The sequence below is a fragment of the Sebastes umbrosus genome, chromosome 17, assembly GCF_015220745.1.
Source record: "Sebastes umbrosus isolate fSebUmb1 chromosome 17, fSebUmb1.pri, whole genome shotgun sequence".
Taxonomy (NCBI): domain Eukaryota; kingdom Metazoa; phylum Chordata; class Actinopteri; order Perciformes; family Sebastidae; genus Sebastes; species Sebastes umbrosus.
The window spans coordinates 3,493,665-3,514,166 of record NC_051285.1 but is presented as its reverse complement, the minus strand read 5'-3'; the positions used below and the strand labels follow the sequence as shown (position 1 = coordinate 3,514,166).

Genomic DNA, 20,502 nt, shown 5'->3' with positions numbered 1-20,502 from the left:
AATAATCAGTCAAATATATGCCTATATATTCTATCATTAAATTATTATCATTATTACTCATGCATTAATGTAAAAGCAGGATTTTTACTGTTGTAGTTTGTTGAGCTACTAGTCAATGATTACAGTATTTTCATTATGGGTTAATCTGCTGATTATTTTCTCCGTTAATCGATTGATTGTTTGGTTTGTGAAAATAGTGACAAATGTCCAACCAACACTCCAAACCTCAACATTATTACTAATACATTAACATAACATTAGTAAATATGCTTGGTTTTATTCCAACACTGGAAATACTCTACAACTAAAAGTCCTATCAAGATTTGACTTGAGTAACAATGAGAAGAAAAACTTGAAATTTCTCTTGAGGAAATAAAGAAATAAATGTACATTAAACAAAACGTAGAAATGAATGAGAAAGAACTTTAATATTTTCTGAGATAATAAAGTAATACTTTTACAAGAAAAAACTCACAAATTTATGAGAACAAATCTTTAATATTTTCTGACATTATACAGTAATAAATGTATGAAGAAAAAAATGTACAAATGAATAAGAAAAAAACTTTAATATTCTCTGAGATTATAAAGCAATATATTTATGAAAAAAAACTCAGCAAATTATGAGAAAAAAACTTGAATATTTTCTGACATTATAAAGTAATATATATGAGAAAACCTCATAAACTATGAGAAAAAAACTTAAATATTTTCTGACATTATGAAGTAGAAATGTACGAGAAAAAAAACACATTTATGAGCAAAAAACTTAAATATTCTCTGAGGTAATAAAATAATAAATGTACGAGAAAAAAACTTGAACTAACACATTATTGGTTTTGGTCTTTTCAAAGGATTTTTTGACTATAAGAAAAATATAAAATAAGTTATCAGTTATTATTTAAAGTCACAATTTTCCCAAACAACATATAATTTATTGTAATGTAATGCAACATAACTTATTTTCCCAAAATGTTTACTCAAACAATAGAAACAATAAAAAGCTCTTCAAGTATTTCGTTGCGCCTTTTACAACATACAGTGCGGAGAGTCCCGGTGCTAGGACGTGGAGCTGGTGCTGGAGCTGGAACTGGTGCGTGACCCGTGGATGCTGACTTTCTTGCGGGTGTTGTCGCTGCAGCGCTCCAGGATGAGCTCCGGACTGGGCCGAGGGGGGATGATTGGAGCCTCCTTCTTCGACTCGCTCTCCGAACTGGAGCTGGACACCTCAGGAATGTTGTCTGTTGGTTATAAAACAACATTATTAGGTGTGTTCAGAGTGGTTTTGTGGGAACATTGTTGTGCCAGACAGTGCAAGTATTTGTTGTTTAAATTGCTCTGGAAACATGTTTTCATTACCCTGGTTCTTCATCTCCCTCAGCGGTGACTTTGCAGGGTTCTTGGAGTTCTTTTGCGGAACGCCTTTCTGCTGGAGGTACCGGCGGCTGTTCCTGCGGTAGGCGTCCTGGCTGAGCTGCTGGCGAGCCTTTTTGTGGATGCTCTTGGCATTTCGGATGGTGGATCTGAGACGGAAAAAATGGACACACAGATGTGTGGGTAAGTAGAGGCGGTGGGTGGTGAGTGATCTCACAATAGTGTTTCCCAGTTTCAAAATATTAACAGTGAGATGAGAAAACATGCTTTGACAGTGAATCTTACGAAGGATTGTTAGAAATGTCTGATTATGTCAGTTTGTGTATGTTTTAGGGTGTCAATCGATTAAAATATTCTGTACTAAAAAAGACAAAAATTAGTCAATTGTGGGTCTCAGAGTTCAGCTCAGGCTGTAGCAACGAGGAATGAAATCACAAACTGTGGTGCAACAGAGTGAACTTCCCTTTTGCCTGAAGTCACACAATACAACAGCAAAGAGGAACTATGTGCAAACATCTGTGGTATCAAGTCATTACAGCGGAAGAGTGATGCAATTAAATACTCTGCATTCTTTTATACTAGTACGATCTCTTCACTTTTGGTTATTTTTAAAGTGCTAATTGTGAAACATGAGCGTGTTTTATGCCTTGGCGCCTTGTCGTGGCTGGAGGCATTTTGTTTTTAGGTTATCCGTTCATCCTGTTCCATTCTCGTGAACGCGATATCTCAGTAACGCCGGGAGGGATCTTCATTACATCTAGTACAAACATCCACTAGGACTCAAAGATGAACTGATTTTGCTGGTCAAGGTCACTGTGACCTCACAAAACACATTTTCGTATGTGTAATCTACAACACAGATTCGTTTTACGAACATGAAGGGTAATTTATCATATATTTTATGTGACAAAAATACATGAATCTTCTGTTTTTCTACCATCGTCCTGTGTAATCGGTGACGTACCTGCGAGGTGGTGGTTTCTTTCCCTGCAGCTTCGTCCTCTCGGCTTCATATAGCTCTTTCTTGCCGGCCTTGTGCAGGTACATGGAGGGGAAATGACCGGTCTCATCTCCTTTCCTGTAAGGAGACGTTTTAGAAGATATTAAAGGCAAAGTTTTGGTGTTTTAAAGTGGGATTGTTTGAAGTACTTCTCCATAGTCATTGAATTACCTACAGTAGATGGAGTTTGGAGAAACTGAAGCTGTTATCTATATGCTCTCTTTAAAACTACCAGACTCCTCTGAGGTAATTTAATCCATTGGTACCAACCATGTCATACTAGCTTAACAGGAAGGTGTCGGTTCAATTCAGGTAGCCAAAATGATTTTCTTTTCAAATTCAAAGGCATCTATTTGTATTCACAAAAATCTTTAAATTATTTTTTTTCACAGAGGGATATTGTTGTGTTGCAGTTGCAGTACAAAGAGTTAAAATATAAAATAATGATAATAAAAAAAATTTAAAAAATGATAATAATAGTATTATTGTTAATATTATTTATTATTTAATATTATTACTACTACCACTGCAACTACTACTAATAATAATAATAATAATAAACCGATATCCAAATGCACAAAATCCTAAATAAACATAGTTAACTGAAAGGATCATAAGTTGCTCATACATCAAGTTGCTTCTTGTTATTATAAAGATATCAGTTATTGACACTTTAATGTGTGTTTGTGTGTGTGTGCTTGTGTGTGTTTGTGTAGATCATACCTGATGACCCACCAGCCGTCCAGCAGCTTGTGAATGACAGCGACGGTTTCACCGACCTCCAGAGACATCTCGTCCTCCTGCTCCGCCTTGTAGGCTGTGATGGTGATGTGCAGCTCTCCTGCAGGAACACAACAGCAACTGTTAAAAACACTGAAAATGTGTTATTCAATTAAGAAAACAATGTAAACAGCAACTACCTTCGTAGTCTGGGTCGGCGTCCTCGGCCTCCTCCGGTCCATCCAGGGGCTCCAAGTAGGACGCAGGAATCCAGCCTCGTTTAGACTCACACTGGCAGAACCACCAACCTGAACACAACAAACAGCACAAGCTCAAAACCTGGCCTCAGTTATTATAGATAAAGGGATGTTGCATATATTCCAGATATGTTTTTCATATTTAGACTACTACAAGGACCTCAAAATCAACGTTGTGTTGATTTTGGCGGTCCCATGTGGACAAAAGCTGTTTCTAAGCACCAGAGTCCCTTTAGAAAGCCTCTCATTTTACTGCAGAGTTGCCTTTACAGTTTTAAGAATGAGCCAGGATGTTCAAGTAAAACTGGACGATCTAATAGATGTTTAGAAAAGGTAGTAAATCAGTGGTTTAGTGAAGTTTGGCTGCAGAGCATCAGGTTGTTACCACGTTGACGTTTCGGCGGTTTAACACCGTTTCTCACCGTTCTGATTTTTCTCCACAATTTCCACCAGGTCTCCGGCGTGCAGATTGATCTCGTGTTTGGACGTCTTGGTGAAGTCTGCGATCACGCTGTAGGTGTCCAATATGATGGGGCTGGAAATCTCTGAGAGGTAAAACACATAATTATCTTGAATCAAGTAGGTTACAACTGAAGTTATCAGCTTGCTGCAGAAATACACTCAAACTTACTGATATTGTAGAGCTGTGGTCGGGGCCGTAGATTCTAACTTACTGATATTGTTTGATTATTATTTATTTATACATGAGATGTATTAAAAATCAGTAGAGAATCAGTAGATTTAATAGACTAAAGAAGTGCTGAAGTATAAAAATGTATCATCTTTAAATGACCTCGGCAAAGACGGCGGCAAACAGAAAACCTTTAAGCATGTAGTGAATTTGGTAAAGCGGTTTAAAAAGACTCTTACCGGATACGTTGCCTCTGGCCAACTCCCTGGACACCACAAACGTCTCGTTTCTTTTCATTCTGAAGAAGAAATGATAATTTTTCATTTGTCAGTTTCTGTTTGTTTGACTTATTTGAAGTGATACATCTTCCAAGTGTGTGTGATATACTGACGGGTTTGCGGCAGGTGGGTTCTCGTCTTCGGGTCGAACCCTGAGGAAGCTGGAGAGGTGTTTGCTGCGGGAGATGTGAGGCGGCAGGTTGATGAGCGAGTGGCAGTACTCCGTCAAGGTGGTCTGCCTGGTTTCTGGTGACTTCTCGCTGTACAGCCACCGCGGCGCTGAGGACACAAACACAGGAACATCAGTCACAGGTATTATGTTGTTTAATATATGTTTAATATCTTTTATTTGTTTGTAACCAAGCCACCAGACTCCATTGACAAAAACAGTCATTTTAAAAGTCAAAGTACCTCAAAGTTGTACCTGAGTAAACGTACTTTGTTACTTTCTACCGCCGCTTTCAAGAAGTGTGTATTTCCAGCCCTGTGGCTGCTGTTGCATCAGTATTGAGGTTCTGTCTTTGCTTCTCTTCCTCTACATTGCAACAAGCTTTTCTTTTGTAATTAAGCTTTCACAAGGGCAATGATTGCAGTTTGAGTATGTGACACCGAACAGGAACTGACAAAACAGACGTGCTCATTGTCACTGTGTCCTTTATGACACCTGACTGTCATCATTAAAAAAAGGGAAAGCAACAAGCTGCAGTTTCTCTGACGGGCACATATCACAAAATAGCTCCAAGTTTCTAGTTTCACTTCTTCTAATGTGCGGAAATGTGTTTATTCATTTTCATTATGAGAGTAAGATGAGAAGATGGATGTCAATCTCATGTCTGTGTGTCTGGTCTCACAGGACTAAATTCAAACTAAAACACGAAAGTCACTCAAACACACAAACAAACTAGCGGATCGAGGCAGTGGTAGACCAGCAAATCCCATGTTCTGAGAAGTAAAATTACTGAATTACTTACAAGAATAGATGAATAATCAGTATTTCTGTTCTGTCCCATTCTATTTTTACATTTTCGTATTTCCTTTGGAGGGCTAACACAAGTAGCTGTTTGCTTGTTCTTCATTTTTAGTCTGCGTGGTTGCAAATTCAGCTTTAACCGCTGCTCAAAGCTGCCAAAAACACCCAAATTTTGACATCAATAATTTCAGCATTTTAGTTGCAGCTCTTCTCGGCTGCTCCAACAAATATAGAAATAGAGAAGTGGGTGTGTTAAATCACCACAGGTGCTTCCTGAAAGAACATTACAGCATGCAGAGGGGGTTTCGACTAAAAAAGATCTTTAAAATGCCTCTTGTACTTCACACTTATAGATAGTTTGTGATTAGAGGTGTAATTAATATTATCATTTAGTTTTATTTCTCCACTCTGCAGCAGAATTACATTCTACAAAACCAAAAAGATCTGTACTCTTTTACATACAAACATTAAATATAGGGAACATTATTATTATTATTATTATTTTCTTACCTGGTAATGACGGGATGATTCTGTCCTTCTTTTCTATTTCACCCGCCTCGATGGGAAACATCTCCTTCAGCGATTTCTGCGAACATAAACAGAAAACATTTCTGATTCAAGAGCTGCATTTTATTTTGGTTTTACTTTGTAAAGGGCAGAGCTTTTATTTTGTAGTGCCGGAGGAACTCACGTGGAAGACGTACATCTCAGGATACGTCCTGTAGATGAGCTTCTCGGAGAGGTCGCTCCATTTCACCATCAGCATGTAAACCTGCACATATTAAACACAACAACATCTGTTATTTTGTAGACTCTTACATTTGTAGCTTTTAAGAGGATTTGCAGAGTAAATGATTTAAGCCTTACGAAGTGCTGACTCGGGTACGAACGCTTTTCAAAGCCCAACAGCTCCACATGCCTGACGTAGGTCTCCTCCATGCTGAGATACACCGGACTGACGAATGTGATACCAGACAACAGACCAGGCTTATATACTCTCTCTATGTGTGTGCGTGTATTTATATCATCAACGCACCACAAATGTCACTTCCTCTTTACATTCGACGAATGTAACTTCCGTCACAGTGATAAAGAAACAAGGAGATACTTTTGCTTTCACTCGTTAACTGTTGGAATAATGATAATAATAATATTTAAATTCATAATAATAACAGTACTGTACTTAAGTGAGGTAATTTACTTGAGTATTTCAATTTTCTGCTACTTCCTACTTCTACTCCTCTACATCTCAGAGGGAAATATTGTAGTTTTTACTTCACTACTTTTATTTGATAATTTCAGTCACTTTACAGATTGAGATTATTAAATCAAAATATAAATTGACTAATAAATTATGTTTTATTATAGATTAAACTACCCAGCAGTATATAAAGTCATTAAAATGAGCTCCACCTTTACCAGCTGCATTAAGTGATGAACACATTAATGCATCAATATTTATAATCCAGGAATATCATTTATATTATTCTGCATGATGAGTTCTTTTACTTTTGGTGCTTTAAGTATATTTTGTGATAATACTTTTGTACTTTTACTTAAGTAAGATTTATGAATGCAGGACTTTTACTTGTAAATGAAATTTTCAGTTTGTGAAAGTTAATTGTAATGTTTTGTTACAAGTAGGGTTGGATGATTTTGAAAACAAAATATTTATTTACACTTCAGTCCTGTATATATATCCGTATTTTTTATACTAGGAATCTTCCTAGTAGTCCCGATGGCCACTCTGCCCCATGACCTCAGAATCAGTTCAATTTGAAGAAGTCATACACGTAACATACAAATTCCCCTCTGTTGAGCATTTTCTCAAAAGTCCAGAGGGGGAATCACCATGTTGATTACAATGATCTTTTATGTCTGTAGCAACCGCTCTTTGTGTCACTCGTGTGGGCTTGCAGATAAACTTGTGATTTCCAAATCTTTGTTTTGCAAACCGTCAAAGAGGAACAAAAACAGTGTGGAAAAAAAACACAAACAAACCCACATGAACTAACTTCCTCCATTGTGGCCTCCAAGGAAAAAAAAAAGACTTTAGTTTGTATTAAGGTTTCTTATCTATTTCAAACGTTCACCGCTGCTGTTGATTTAGAAATAATCTGATAGCTGATACACAAAGAGATCAAATCAAATTGTTGCTTTGTGTGTGTTTAATGTTTTCATCCAGAGTCAGAGTGGAAATCAACTTATACCCAACGCAACCAACAAAACAAACGAAAATAATACAGAAAAATTACTATTTTAATAATTGTTTAAAGGTCCCATATGGTAAAAAATGACATTTTCATGGCTTTTATATTATAAAGCAGGTTTAAGTTCTATATAAATACTGTGAAAGTATCGAAACGCTTAATCCACAGAGAAATACACAAAGCCTGTATTCAGAAACTGAGCTTTTGAAACAAGCCGTCAGGATTTCTGTCCATTTGTGATGTCACAAATCTACAATATTTAGACCATTTCACAGTTTTAAACGTAAACATTCTCAAAGTGTCCCAGTTTATTTCTGGTTGCAATGTATGTGAATGACATCAGCTGACAGGAAGTAAACATGGACCCAACCTGTTGCCTAGCAACGCAATTCCGTTGCAATGTACTAAAACGGAGCGTTTCAGACAGAGAGTGAATACAGGTATATTCAAGCAGACAGTACGAGGAAATAAAGTTTTTTTTTTAACATTAAAGCATGTAAACATGTTCTAGTAGAAACCCAAAATACAAGTATGAACCTGAAAATGAGCACGATATGTCCCCTTTAAGTAAGTTTTTTAAGCAGAAATACCAAAATGTCCCTGGTTACAGCTTCTTAATCATGAATATTTACTGCCTGTCTGTTTTATATCATTGTAAACTGAATGTATTTGGGTTTTGGGCTGTTGGTCAGACTAAACAAGATGAAGATGTCAACTTCAACTTTGGGAAACTGTGATGGACATTTTCTACTATTTTCTGACATTTTATAGACTTAGATTATCAGTAGATTAATTAAGACAAGGCCCTACTTTTTTTCCAGGAAATTATCCAAAATAACAGACCCATAGAAATGACCAAATAGTCTTATCTCAAGGTCTTGCTTCCAGAACTTTTAACAACCCCTTAGAGTTGTAAGTGCAACTCTGATATTTGGAGTCATGATATAACATTCTTACATTTGCGGCTAGAAAAAATATATTACTACCATGATAAGAAACCCTCTGTTCAAGGCTGGCGTAAAGTCATATTTGAGATGGTCCCTTTGGAATATCTCACAATTATTCTACATGCCAAAGTAGATCAGTTCTACAATATTTGGCAGCCCTATCTGAATTATATTAGATCTGATCTCTCCTCCGTTATTTCACAAGGAGTCTCCTGAACATGAACTCATAAATCCTGTGACTTCGCTGCACTATGGACTACTTCCTATGACCTCCTATATAAATGTTTTGATCTGAGCTGTACCAGTGTTTGTTTGTTTGTTGTTGTTTTTTGTTTTTTTATTATTATTATTGTTGTGTTTGTGAAAATAAGAAAACCCAATAATCATATTATAAAAAAAAATCTTTACTGTAACTTGAGTAATATTTTCAAAGCAGGTCTTCCACTCAGGTGTATTTCTGTATCATGGTGTTTTTTTTGTATTGTGCACTTTTACATTTTATTTTATTTCATAGTACAACTTTAAATGTGTATATTTTTGATCATATATTTATTCTAATACGTCATCATAATCATGTACAGTGGTTTCCGTAGTGTAGTGGTTATCACGTTCGCCTCACACGCGGGGGCAAGTCGCGTATAGGTGGCATACACTGACAGCCAATGAAATTGCAGACTTATTAACGCTGTCCAGGGTGCTGAAAACGCCGCTCTGGTCCAGCAGTTTTCTCCTGAATATTTCAGAATAATTATCTGGAGCAGGTTCGAATCCCACTTGGTACAAAGTCTGTGATACATTGTCAAAGATAATGAGCTATTTGGGAATCAAGAAATGTGAGCCTTAGTTTGTTATTTACTTCTTCTGATTATCATTAGGTAAGTTGCGTTTAGGTGGCATACACTGACAGCCAATGAAATTGCAGACTTATTAACGCTGTCCAAGGTGCTGAAAACGCAGCTCTGGTCCAGCAGTTTTCTCCTGAATATTTCAGAATGATTATCTGGAGCTGGTTCGAATCCCACTTGGTACAAAGTCTGTGATACATTATCAAAGATAATGAGCTATTTGGGAATCAAGAAATGTGAGTCTTAGTTTGTTATTTACTTCTTCTGATTATCATTAGATTAGACTAGTCTGGTTATATCAAGTTCTTGACTTACTTAAAGCTATTAACCAATTATATTACAGAGTTTTCTTCCTATGTGTAACATTTAAATTGCAATTACTTAATTACTTCAATTAGAGACTTTACTGTTCACTATAAATTATTAATTTATTAATGAGACATGTAGACATTAGTGAATGAAATGTATTTATTAACCACAACTGTAACAGTAAATATTCAACAGAGCCCATATTGCAAGGTCACACATATATCACACAAAAATGTAAGGTAAAGTAAATATAATATTGTATATAATAAATGTAATAATTATTTACATGAGCAAAATATACAGTATATACAGTGGAAACCGGTTACAGTGATCACGGTTACATTGATAAACCGCTTATATGGGGCAGTGGTGGCCCTCCCTCATTACCACCACTGAGGTGCCCTTGAGCAAGGCCCCCCCAACCGCTCCAGTGGAGTTGCTCAGTGACCAGCAGATCAGACTGTGGTTGTACTGGGCAGCTTCCAGGTGTGAATGTGTAACTGTGTGAATGTGATCAGGGCGTTCCTGAAAAAGAGAGCATTGCCCTCAGTGAACCTCCCCCTGAATAAAATAAAGGTAAAAACAAATAAATAAAATATGGATCAAAAAGCTTGGGACAGAATCATTACTATGCAAATGCTGTTTAAATAATCTGCTTATAGTGATCAATTTGACCCGGACAGACGTGATCACATGGTAAAACACTCCCCCTCGCTGTCTCTCATTTTCCCCTTTCAACTTCCCATCTCTTTTTTTCTCTCTCATAAAAAGCAGACACCTGGAACTCCTTCCAGGTCATCTCCTTCTCCATGCCCTGATCTTTGTAGAGGGAAAAGACTTTAGCAGGGCAGTAAATGTACTTCCCTGCTATTCCAGGGAATCCAGTGTGAATGTGAGGACTGTTTGGGCCCTGTTTCAGTTCCATCTTACAGAACCGACACTTGCGACCTGTCTGTGGGGAGTCAGTCCTTTTCCTCTTCTGCTGTCCTCGCTCCTCCACCCTTTTTTTTGTGGCGTCCAGTTCCTGCTGGAAGAACTTTGTAGCTGCAAAGTCTTGAAAGGGCATTTTGGGGTTTGTCAGACCTTCAGCACCATAAGCCTTGAAAACTTTAGTGGAGCAGTAGAAATATCTGACAGGACCTTGCTGGAAGAAGAAGTGGATGGAAGAACCATCATTCTCATACCTCGACTTTGGCTGGCCACAGGAAAGACATGTTTTTGTGTGTGCCTTCTTTTGCTGTGGTTGTTGTTGCTGAGGCTGGTGTTGGTGCTGCTGTTGGATTTCCATTATGTTATGAACAATTTTCTCAATTGATGCTTGCGTTAGAGGTGTGGCAAGGGTCTGAACAGGTGGAGGTGGGTTAAAAACTGCAACAGGCATGGTAACAACCGGCACAGTGGTAGTCTCACTGCCCTCTGACAGAGAGTGCCAGAGTTCCTGCCTCTCTTGCAGTTTTTCGGGGCTGGTGTTTAAAGAGGAGCTGGTGTTTAATAATTTACTGAGGTGCTTTACGTACTGTGAAATATGTAGTTTGGTAGTTGGGTGGAGCATGCTGTTTGGGTCTGTACAGGTGTTGTGAACTAGAGCAGCATAGTCCTGGTCCACAAGCTTGAGCATGTCCTTCTGCCCACGGTGTTTGTTCAGCAGGTTGTCAATAACCTGCTTCATAGGGGCTGGCCAGCGCTTGTGGTCCAACACAAATACCCTCCCACCAGTCTTCACAGGTCCAGTGCGAGCTCCAGTTGGGGAGGACAGCAGGGGCAGAGACGGCGGAGATGTGGTTTCTATAAAAATAAAAGACGGAGTACAATAAATCATTCTGGCACACAGAAGGGGGAAAACCCCAATTCATACACTCGCATGGGTGAAAACATTTTATACTTTGTCAGATTTTTTAGATAATGGCTCATGGCTGACTGGTATGTTTATGTAAAAGTAGATTCATTAACACATCAAATAAGGCCCTCATATTGTCTCATCTCTAAGAAAAGAAAGATGCAACACATCTATTAAGGTATTTACTAAATAAATATGATTGAAATCCAGTTACTGATGCTGAAGTTTTGTCAAGTACTTTGTCTGTCTGTCAAATGTTTACCTGGCTCTGTCTGAGGCTCGGGAGTTGTACTTGGAGTCACTTCTGGTTTTACAGCAAGGTCAGCAGGAGGGCATGCAGCAAACTGAAACAGCTTCTGTGGTGCCATGGAGGATGACTGAAGAGGCTCAGACTGGGCAGTGAGCTGGCTGCTTTGCGGAGGTGGATTCCGGTCTGTGGTAGAGTCGGTCTTGCTCCTGTGCTTGTCCCAGTCTAGAGGAACTGGGCGGCAACCAGGCTCAACATACTCCAGGCCAAACTTCTCTCCAGTGTCTCTGTTAGAGAGTTGAAAAGCAGGATATTTCACGTGCCCCAACACCCGTTCAGAGACTGCATTGAGCTCTGCCATCAATGCTGGATCAAAGACAGCTGGGAGGTGGACACCCGGCTGCTTCAAGTCCACCAGACGCTGGTAATTCCACCGCGCCACCCCTGTCATCCCCTGTGCCTGAAACAGCTCTGTGGAGACACGTGTTCCAGTGACCCACTGAGCCTGGTGGAAATGGTATCCCTCCTGCTGGGATGTGCCTCTGATGGGGATCCAAACAGGAACTCTAGCACCTTCACCCTTCACATGATTCAGCTGCACTGTTCCTCCATGCCTGTACAAGATCCCACCCTCCACCTCAGGATCACTCAGGCAACCTCGCAGGATGTGCACACGCTGAATCCGCCATGTCTTCAGCATAGAGGGCTTGAAGAGAGGAGCACCATTTGGATCACACGTGAGGTGAAAGTGCTGGAAAACTCCCTCGACTCTCTTGATGAGCTCCTCAGGCAGTGGAATTCTGGTCCTGCAGTGCTCGCGAGTGTGTGGCTTTGTTGGGTTGGCAGGCTGAATTCCACAGAAGGCATAGGCGTCTTTAAGCCTCTGCAGGTCTTCCTGGTCCACCACAGAAAAGGCTGCAGACAGAAACTGGGCAAAAGAGCTGTACAGAGGATGGTGCTCTGACACACACTCCCGGAGAAACCGCCTCAGACAGTGGAACAAGTCCAGCTTGATGGTCATGTTTGTATTGAAGTCTGATCGTGATGCACAGACGTTCAGCAGGTTACCAGAAGTGGCCTCAGCAACAATGGCATCAGTTGTCCTCCAAGCATCCCAGTTCAGATGCTCTCCTGCACAAGATTCTGCCACCTTAAACGCTGCACAGCAATCCCTGAAAGAAAGAATGGAGACAAATATAGCCATGAATGTTAAAGCAGTCATATCAATCACTATGTGCAGTCCAGTGTATTCAGTCATGACAATATAATTATTCCTATGAGCTGAATGAATGCAAAGGGATTTTCTTTCATCGAACTGGAAATATGAAATATGAAAAGCAATGTAAGTTGTGATTATGAGCTGTTCATGTCACCAATAATAGAAAAAAATATTGATGATAACGTACCTGTCTACCCACTGGTATTGTGCCTTCTCTAGGCCTGCAGTGCTGTAGCGGTGTGCTAGTCCCTCGTACAGGGGCTTGAGGGACTTCTCTGTCTCAGACTGCACCATCACCCATGAAAGGATCATCCAGTTCTCATTCATGACCGCATATGATGACATGGTCCCGGATGAAAAGGTGACCTTCCTGGCAACTTTCCGTGTGTGGTCTGAGCGGAACGCCTGTCCAAAGGTGCCCTGCAGAAAGTTTTTGATGGCATCTTCCTGGTGTTGATACTCATGCAGCAGGCAGTCAGTCAGGTAGTGTGCAGACACAGAGATCCCGTTCCAGCCATCTGAATCCCCGTAGTCCCCGAAGGGAGCTGGCTTGGTTTCCTGTCTTATGAACTGAGTGATGGTTCTTTGGTCATACCTCCCTGCCTCGCCATCCATGGTGTTTTGGCAGCTGAGGAGGTAGGCCAGGTGAGCACGTTCGTATTTCAGGTGCATCATCTCCATGATCTGCTTTGTCATGTCGGTGGGTGAGTTACCTGTGCGTCTGAGCTCGTCCATGACCGATTTACAGATGGCCTTTTTGTAGGTCAGTATTGCTGGCAACAGGTTTGTGAACCTCTTTGGAAGCTTTTCCAGCCACAGTGGGTTGTCAGCATACCACCTCTTCCGGCAAACTTTGCAGCACAGCCTGGATGACAACAGGTAGTACTGTCCAGTGATGCCAACAATCACACGAGGCCTACCAACACCTGCAGAGGTAACTTGAGGCTGAGCACAACCTTCAATACATGGCAGAGTGTCGTTGTTCCTCAGCCTCGCCATCAAGTTGTCATTCTCTGGCTTCCATATGAAAAAGGGATGGAGCTGAAAGTACTTTGGGGATGGAAGATCAGAGATGCTGTCAATTAATTCTGGCTGGGGAGGGAGACGCCACAGTGACAGCATCTTCATGGGGTTGCGCACAGGAATGGAGCCTGGCCAGAGACCCAGGGATTCCAGCTCTGTCTTCATCCAGATCCTCTGCTGCTGTGAACAGTTCCACTGACTGACATCATGGTCATAGCCAGGAAGCTGTGGAGGAGGACAGCTGGGGACAGCTGATGGCCTGGGTAATGGCTGACCTGGTCAGGCAAGAAGAAAGACATAGCAAATTATTAAGATTGTGTGTTGACTTGATTCTATCTCTTTGACACGCACACAGCCAAATCAAGAACATTCAAATACTTACTTTGAGCTCTTGGCGGTTGCAGCGGCGGTTGAATGGGCTCTGCAGACGTCTCAGGAGAAATCGGAAGTGCCTCTGACACTATATAGAATATTAAACATTTCATTATTATTCACAGTAAGATAAATAAAAAACTTGACTATGACATTGTGCACCAGTATCTGATTTACATCAATGAGAACAGTTCCGATGGACACTACATATGGATATTTTTAAGATGCAAATACAGTTAAAATAATACACACCTGGAACAGTGACAGTTGTCTCTGTTGGCAAGGGTCCTGGTGTTTCTGGCATCAGGAACATCAGCTCCTGAGGAAGGGGCACAGGTCTCTTTACCATCGGCAGAGCAGGGGCTGCAAGGAGATAAGGACCACAAAAAGTAATCAATTATTGGTTTATAACGGACATAATCAGAGGGAATATGACAGAAAGGTTTAAATGGATAAAAAGAAATATAATGCATTTACCATCTACTTGTGAACCCGTCAGTTCAGTTGGTGTGGACAGTGTAGCAGATGGTACTACAACAGAAAAAATCTTGTCAGTCATTTATATTTTGACAATATAAAAAAAACTGGTGTTAGTAAAGGCATACATTATCCATCTTTTACTTCACCTGCTTATCTCAGCCTTATATAGTTAAACAGACTGTTTGTTACATTAAAGTATAAAGAATTTCATTCATACACATGCAGTTTAGTTCTGTATGGATAAATATTTAGTAGTCAGTCATTACAATTTAGCCTAAGCAGGGGAAGCAACATGGCACACTGCAAACACATGCATACAAGTGTTAGTAACCACAGCAGTCCTATATGTATATACATATATATATATATATATATATATATATATATGTATATATATATATATATATTCATCATATAAGTCTAAAAACTGGAATAAAGAGTGCTACTTACCCTCGCCATGACTGGAATCAATTCATAGTCACTAGGACAACAAGTTGAACAGCAAAACACAAACATGACCAGAACATGGTCAACATGAGAAGGAACGGTTTATGTCATGCTTCGGTTTGGGATAAGAATTCATGGTCCCAGAGTCTCTGTCGACGACAGGACGTTTTTGTTTGGTTAAGAACCTCTTTCTGTTCCCGAAGCCTGTCGTCTGGCAGTTGATGCTGATGGTGCAGAAACAGCTGTAAAACACAAACAAAAACAATTAAATATAAACTATATAGAATACACAATTAATATTAAACAGGCTGAACTGTAAATTATTTTGAATCTTCAGGCAGTAGAAACAAACCAATATAAGACAACAAATGTTTACTCACAGCTCTGCACATGTTGCTTGGAAGGACAGATACCCAGCATCGCTCTCTCCAGCTCTTCATCTTCATCCATCACTGTGATGCAAACAGACAAGAATTAGAATGTACTAAAAATATGGCTTTACTGTACTTAGGATAGTATGAATAAAATCACCACTGAAATAATGGAAGACGAAGTTTACTCCCTTTGGTGTACTAAAATACACTGGATACCATGACAGCATATACATTTTTTTGACAAAACAAATGGAAAACAAGACCCACCCATGGCTTCAGCAGGGGCCTGTGAGGCATGTGTCACCAGAGAGGAGCCAGAGGGGGAGGGCAGCTTCTTCTGCAGGTACACTTGTAGTTTGTGCATCTTTGTTCCTGGAGCACAGCTTTTCCTCATAATAAAGGCTGCATAGCCATCATCCCTGCTGTCCCAAATCTCTCTCCAGGTGCTTTTGGCACGAGAGCCAAAACCAACCAGCTGGTCATCCTCTGATGCTGCTGCTGCTGCTGCTGCTGTCACAACTGGCTTTTGTTTCTCATAATTGAGAAGAGACTGGATTTCTTGAAAGCTGAGGGCATAGCTCACAAATGACAGCAGGCTGTCCTTGCTGTGCCCCCCTGCCATGAACACTCCTGCAGTCTCCTCCTTTTGCTGGTTCTTGATTAGGTAGATGGTATACCCAATGTCATTTTCAAGGAGCCAGCGGAAGGACTTCCCTTTATATTTCCCAAACTGCAGGATGTATTCTCCAGCCACCTCAGTTTTATCTGAAGCATCCCCTCCTCTTAAAATGATCACAGACAGTGCATTTTTCCTGACCAGCTCCTCCTTCACGGGTGCAGACTTGTCCTGTAGAGAGGGGTTGTCTTTAAGGAGTTTGGCTGCATCCGTTGGATCCTGACGGAGATATCCAAGTGGTCCCTTGCGGAATGTGACACTCATTCTCCCAGGGAAAAAAACAGTTTTCTGCATTTTACCTGTAATGAAGAAAAGCATATTGATCTATTAATATGTTATAGACAGGCATTGTTTTCATAACAAATGTTAATAGTGAGGGTCTCAAGGGAGAGCAGGAATTAGGAGGTTCACATCTCAGCTCTAGCCCCTTTACTGTCTACATATTCTCACTGTATTTATCAGGGTTTTGAAGAAAAAAAAAATGATATCAAATACCTTTACTTTAATATTACCTTTACTACTTTGTATAGTACCTTGATTAAGTGCCTGCCTTTGTGTATGTCTTAACGATGAGCTCTGGTTGTTGAGGCAGACTATTTACACTTCAAAGATAGACCCCCCCCCCATGGGTTAAATGCTTTGAACTACCCATGGGAAAGAACTTGAAGGTGAAGGGAGCTCAGCCCCCCCACCCCCAACCAGTGATTCTGACTCAAGTAACACTGAAGTGTGAAGTGTCTTATCCAGCAACGCCCTGCATTCAATTCACCTTTCCTATCCCAAACAGACATGCATTAGACTATATTTGATATATTCTGCTTTTGACAAGCTCAGACAAACGTGGCCTATTTAGTATTTTGAAAATTGTAATATGGTATAGAAGCATATAATAAGTGTTAAAATTAAGCATGAATAGTACGTTGTACACAACATGACAAAGTATGAAAAACCCTGAGACATTGGTTCTCAATTAATTAACAATATTCTGGTGTTCTCTCATTTTAACAGAGGTGGAAGAAGTACTCTGATCTTGTACTTCAGTGATAGTACTGATACCACAGTGTAGAAATACTCTGCTACAAGTAAAAGTCCTGCATTAAAAACCTTAAGTATAAGTACATGCTGTGACAACAGCAACGTTATACAACGGAGACTGAAAGTAGTCGACGTAGCGTTAAGTGCAAACACGACGACTTTATGATTCATATGAAGCTTGTTCATTTATCATTCTGTCAATGTGTGTATGTAAAGTAACGTTAGTGTGTCCAGAGTAACGTTATATCTAACCTTACTGCTGATGTAAGCTGCTGATATACCGTAGTTAACGCTACATTAGACATTAATGTTAACTAACAACGTGATGCTTTCAACCTAAGGAATGTGAAGTTTCGTTAGCTTGTAATTCATCCGAATATACCGCAGCAGCTCGACACAATAAACTGAGGAAACACGGCTAATGATAACTTTATAGCGCTCACACAAGCAAGAACGCGTCAGACAGCGCCAGGATACATTATAATAACATGTTGGTTCATTGTTAATAATGTTACGTTAGCTTGTAATTCATCCGAAAGTACCGCGGCGACACAATAAACGGGAGAAACACGGCTAACGTTAACTTTATAGCGCTCACACAAGCAAGAACACGTCAGACAGCGCCAGGATACATTATAGTAACATGTTGGTAATCTTTATTTATCTAAATATAACTCACCGTTTGGCGTAATGTCCACACAGCGTAGCTCAAGCTCAAGTCGATGTGAAGTGTAGATCATCCAGACCAACAGTGACAGAGTGGCGAAGGAAACAACAACTCCTCTCCTCGGAAAAAGGGCGCCAAACAAACAATAGCGGCCAAAGATATATTGCATCCGTAGTGGTTCAGCACTACCATAGAGAATGAATGGAAATGTGTTTAGGGCGCTTTAGCTAAAGAATCCCCGGGTGCCGCGCGGGAGGTCCCCGGTTCGAAACCGGGCGGAAACATCATCTTTTAATTTCTTTCATCATATTTATGTTTATGTACACATCAAATCTGCCAGTTTACCTACTGTTTCTGTTTGTTTATTAGATCAGGGATAATAATCAGAACACATTTATGCTGTCGTTTTTCTTTTTTTAAGTTTTCATGTGTACACACAGTAAGTCTGGACTCTGTTATATATATCTGAAGTGAGAGTTTCCTTAATGTTCCTGAACGCCTCATGTGCACGGAGTTTCCGTAGTGTAGTGGTTATCACGTTCGCCTAACACGCGAAAGGTCCCCGGTTCGAGACCGGGCGGAAACATTGTTTTCCTTTTGATAAGGTGTTCATACTGTATGGAACAATATATCATACTCTCTGATGCTTTCTTGGACAGCAAGATCAATCCTTAATGAGACATAAAACGGTTATTTCCGATGCGTCCCCAAACGCGGCTTTTTAGGGGGATAATGTCAACATGGCTGCATTTTACTTTAGATAAAGATAATGTTTATATATATATATATATATATATGTATATATATTATGTTTATATGTTATATGTCCTTGAGGAGATAGTACAACCCATGTTTATGAAAGAATGGTTTACGGTATGTTCCTGAAAGTGACGCTTGCGTGTATAGCTCTATATGAAGTCGTAATACAGCACGGAAGCATAGTTTCCTATAGGTACCTGAACGCCTCTTGACCACAGCGTTTCCGTAGTGTAGTGGTTATCACGTTCGCCTAACACGCGAAAGGTCCCCGGTTCGAGACCGGGCGGAAACACTTATTGCTTTTTTGCTACGATTAATCCTCATACTTTATATCATTTACACGGAGTTTACTGATTATCTACTGGACTGATTAATGAGTGTCCCTTATTGGTTACATGTATTACCGGTATTCCCGATGCGTCCCTGAACGCAACCTTTAAGGAGGCGTATTTAGGGAGGAGTTTCTCTGCTGCTTCTTCTACTTCTGGTTGTTTTGGCGGCGTGTTGCAGCTCTGCAGCTCTGCAGCAACACGTGAGAAGTTTAGGTCCGAAAAACTTCATGAACATATACTTCACGAACCTCTTCAACCACCTGGACGACCGGTTTGTGCACGGTCTTCGGTAAGTGCTCATATTTAGGCTCTTTGTCGGTTTGTTGTGCTAAAACAGAGCGTTAGTCCTCTGAGAAGAAGCTAACGTTCGCTTCCTCTCTAAGGAAAGCGAAGCGAACGTTAGCTTTCCTTGTTCGCTTTCCGTAGACGAAGAAGCTAACGTTCGCTTTTCTTGTTCGCTTTCTTTAGAGAGGAAGCTAATGTTCGCTTCCTCTCAAGGAAAGCGAACGTTAGCTTCTTCGATTTCCTTTGAGATGAGGCGAACGTTAGCTTCTTCTCTAAGGAAAGCAAACAAGGAAAGCGAACATTAGCTTCTTCGTCTAAAGAAAGCGAACAAGGAAAACTAACGTTAGCTTCTTCGCTTTCCTTGGAGAAGAAGCTAATGTTCGCTTTCCCTGGAGAGGAGGCGAACGTTCGCTTTCCTTAGAGATGAGGCGAACAGTTTTAGGATCATTATTTTATCATGTTTTTGGCGTCATTGGGCAAAAATTCCATAATAACCTTTCAGCATATTGTAATTCAAGTGTTCTGAGAGAAAACTAGACTTCTGCTCCTCCTCATGGCTCTTTTTTTTTTATTGAAGAAAATTAATTTACAAACATTAAGGCATTGTAATCTAAACTCAATACTTCTAATATACGAGGCACAATTGGATAGGAAAAATAACTTAAATTAAAAAAAAATAATAATATAATAACAAAAATAAAAGGGGGTAGAAAATAATTCAAGGAACAAAAAAAAAAGCATAAATAAATAATAAGACTGCACTCTTCCATAGTAGCTCTAGGGGTCATCATATATGTTCAGACTGGTGGCTGAATTACAGTTTTTCTCGATTGTTTACACACATTTTCTGAAAGCATGCCTCATATTCTCAGAACTCTACACACAAATCAAAAAACACACACACAATGGGCAAAACCCCTCAATTCTCCTGCAAAATGAAACTTTACATTCAAAACAATGTTATTTCTTCTCAAAATGGTATTTTGTTTTCAAATGACACACACAAACCATCATATGAATAGACATTTATAAGAACCAGTTGAACACTGATATGCTCAATGTAAAACACTATGATGAATGGAAAACACTTCTTCTCCATTCATCATAATGACTTAGGCCTTTTTTTTGTTCAGTGTTACACTTACTACAGACAGTACATACATAAGTGTGTTGTAAAATATTTTAGAATATTGTTTTTATACTCAGAA

General features: G+C 39.8%; 4 protein-coding genes, 1 long non-coding RNA gene and 2 other non-coding genes across 7 annotated transcripts in view; 3 read left to right on the top strand and 4 right to left on the bottom strand.

The window, feature by feature from the left end:
- Positions 1 to 768: 768 nt before the first annotated feature.
- Positions 769 to 6,240, bottom strand: ncf1 (neutrophil cytosolic factor 1). Its single transcript, XM_037747595.1, has 11 exons — positions 6,098 to 6,240; positions 5,922 to 6,002; positions 5,741 to 5,816; positions 4,374 to 4,539; positions 4,222 to 4,280; positions 3,774 to 3,896; positions 3,295 to 3,402; positions 3,098 to 3,215; positions 2,339 to 2,452; positions 1,360 to 1,523; positions 769 to 1,241 (listed from the first exon to the last, which is right to left on the bottom strand). Exons 1-11 carry the CDS (start codon positions 6,167 to 6,169, stop codon positions 1,060 to 1,062), a joined length of 1,263 nt encoding a protein of 420 aa, XP_037603523.1. The 5' UTR covers positions 6,170 to 6,240; the 3' UTR covers positions 769 to 1,059.
- A 3,219-nt stretch (positions 6,241 to 9,459) lies between these two features.
- LOC119475193 lies at positions 9,460 to 15,062 on the bottom strand. Its single transcript, XM_037747655.1, has 5 exons — positions 14,717 to 15,062; positions 14,492 to 14,602; positions 14,250 to 14,327; positions 13,276 to 14,142; positions 9,460 to 10,040 (listed from the first exon to the last, which is right to left on the bottom strand). Exons 1-5 carry the CDS (start codon positions 14,796 to 14,798, stop codon positions 9,997 to 9,999), a joined length of 1,182 nt encoding a protein of 393 aa, XP_037603583.1. The 5' UTR covers positions 14,799 to 15,062; the 3' UTR covers positions 9,460 to 9,996.
- Positions 10,111 to 13,173, bottom strand: LOC119475192. The gene is made up of 3 exons (XM_037747654.1): positions 13,032 to 13,173; positions 11,641 to 12,797; positions 10,111 to 11,326 (listed from the first exon to the last, which is right to left on the bottom strand). Exons 1-3 carry the CDS (start codon positions 13,169 to 13,171, stop codon positions 10,263 to 10,265), a joined length of 2,361 nt encoding a protein of 786 aa, XP_037603582.1. The 5' UTR covers positions 13,172 to 13,173; the 3' UTR covers positions 10,111 to 10,262.
- Positions 15,063 to 15,248: 186 nt separating the features above from the next.
- LOC119475983 lies at positions 15,249 to 16,663 on the bottom strand. Its single transcript, XM_037749143.1, has 3 exons — positions 15,808 to 16,663; positions 15,543 to 15,618; positions 15,249 to 15,408 (listed from the first exon to the last, which is right to left on the bottom strand). Exons 1-3 carry the CDS (start codon positions 16,532 to 16,534, stop codon positions 15,249 to 15,251), a joined length of 963 nt encoding a protein of 320 aa, XP_037605071.1. The 5' UTR covers positions 16,535 to 16,663.
- Positions 16,664 to 18,431: 1,768 nt separating this feature from the next.
- trnav-aac lies at positions 18,432 to 18,504 on the top strand. Its single transcript has one exon. It is a non-coding gene; the product is annotated as a tRNA-Val (tRNA).
- A 392-nt stretch (positions 18,505 to 18,896) lies between these two features.
- On the top strand, positions 18,897 to 18,969 carry trnav-aac. The gene has a single exon. It is a non-coding gene; the product is annotated as a tRNA-Val (tRNA).
- A 171-nt stretch (positions 18,970 to 19,140) lies between these two features.
- LOC119475136 overlaps positions 19,141 to 20,502 on the top strand; it is a 6,851-nt gene continuing 5,489 nt past the window's right edge. The window contains exon 1 of the long non-coding RNA XR_005203725.1: positions 19,141 to 19,298. This is a non-coding gene — a long non-coding RNA (uncharacterized LOC119475136). The remainder of the gene's footprint in view (positions 19,299 to 20,502) is intronic.

What these genes read in the sequence shown, in the direction of transcription:
- LOC119475193 (XM_037747655.1), bottom strand. Translation starts at nt 14,798, where the DNA reads ATGACTGACAAGATTTTTTCTGTTGTAGTACCATCTGCTACACTGTCC. An exon ending in GACAACTGTCACTGTTCCAG is followed by an intron (nt 14,328 to 14,491) that starts GTGTGTATTATT and finishes TATTCTATATAG; the next exon opens with TGTCAGAGGCACTTCCGATT. An exon ending in CCAGGAAGATGCCATCAAAA is followed by an intron (nt 10,041 to 13,275) that starts ACTTTCTGCAGG and finishes CATTCACACAGT; the next exon opens with TACACATTCACACCTGGAAG.
- LOC119475983 (XM_037749143.1), bottom strand. Translation starts at nt 16,534, where the DNA reads ATGCTTTTCTTCATTACAGGTAAAATGCAGAAAACTGTTTTTTTCCCT. An exon ending in GGCCCCTGCTGAAGCCATGG is followed by an intron (nt 15,619 to 15,807) that starts GTGGGTCTTGTT and finishes TTTGCATCACAG; the next exon opens with TGATGGATGAAGATGAAGAG. An exon ending in CAACATGTGCAGAGCTGTGA is followed by an intron (nt 15,409 to 15,542) that starts GTAAACATTTGT and finishes TGTGTTTTACAG; the next exon opens with CTGTTTCTGCACCATCAGCA.
- ncf1 (XM_037747595.1), bottom strand. Translation starts at nt 6,169, where the DNA reads ATGGAGGAGACCTACGTCAGGCATGTGGAGCTGTTGGGCTTTGAAAAG. An exon ending in AATCATCCCGTCATTACCAG is followed by an intron (nt 4,540 to 5,740) that starts GTAAGAAAATAA and finishes TTGTGTCCTCAG; the next exon opens with CGCCGCGGTGGCTGTACAGC. An exon ending in AAGAAACCACCACCTCGCAG is followed by an intron (nt 1,524 to 2,338) that starts GTACGTCACCGA and finishes TTTCCGTCTCAG; the next exon opens with ATCCACCATCCGAAATGCCA.
- LOC119475192 (XM_037747654.1), bottom strand. Translation starts at nt 13,171, where the DNA reads ATGAATGAGAACTGGATGATCCTTTCATGGGTGATGGTGCAGTCTGAG. An exon ending in CAATACCAGTGGGTAGACAG is followed by an intron (nt 12,798 to 13,031) that starts GTACGTTATCAT and finishes TCTTTCTTTCAG; the next exon opens with GGATTGCTGTGCAGCGTTTA. An exon ending in CGAGCCTCAGACAGAGCCAG is followed by an intron (nt 11,327 to 11,640) that starts GTAAACATTTGA and finishes TTATTTTTATAG; the next exon opens with AAACCACATCTCCGCCGTCT.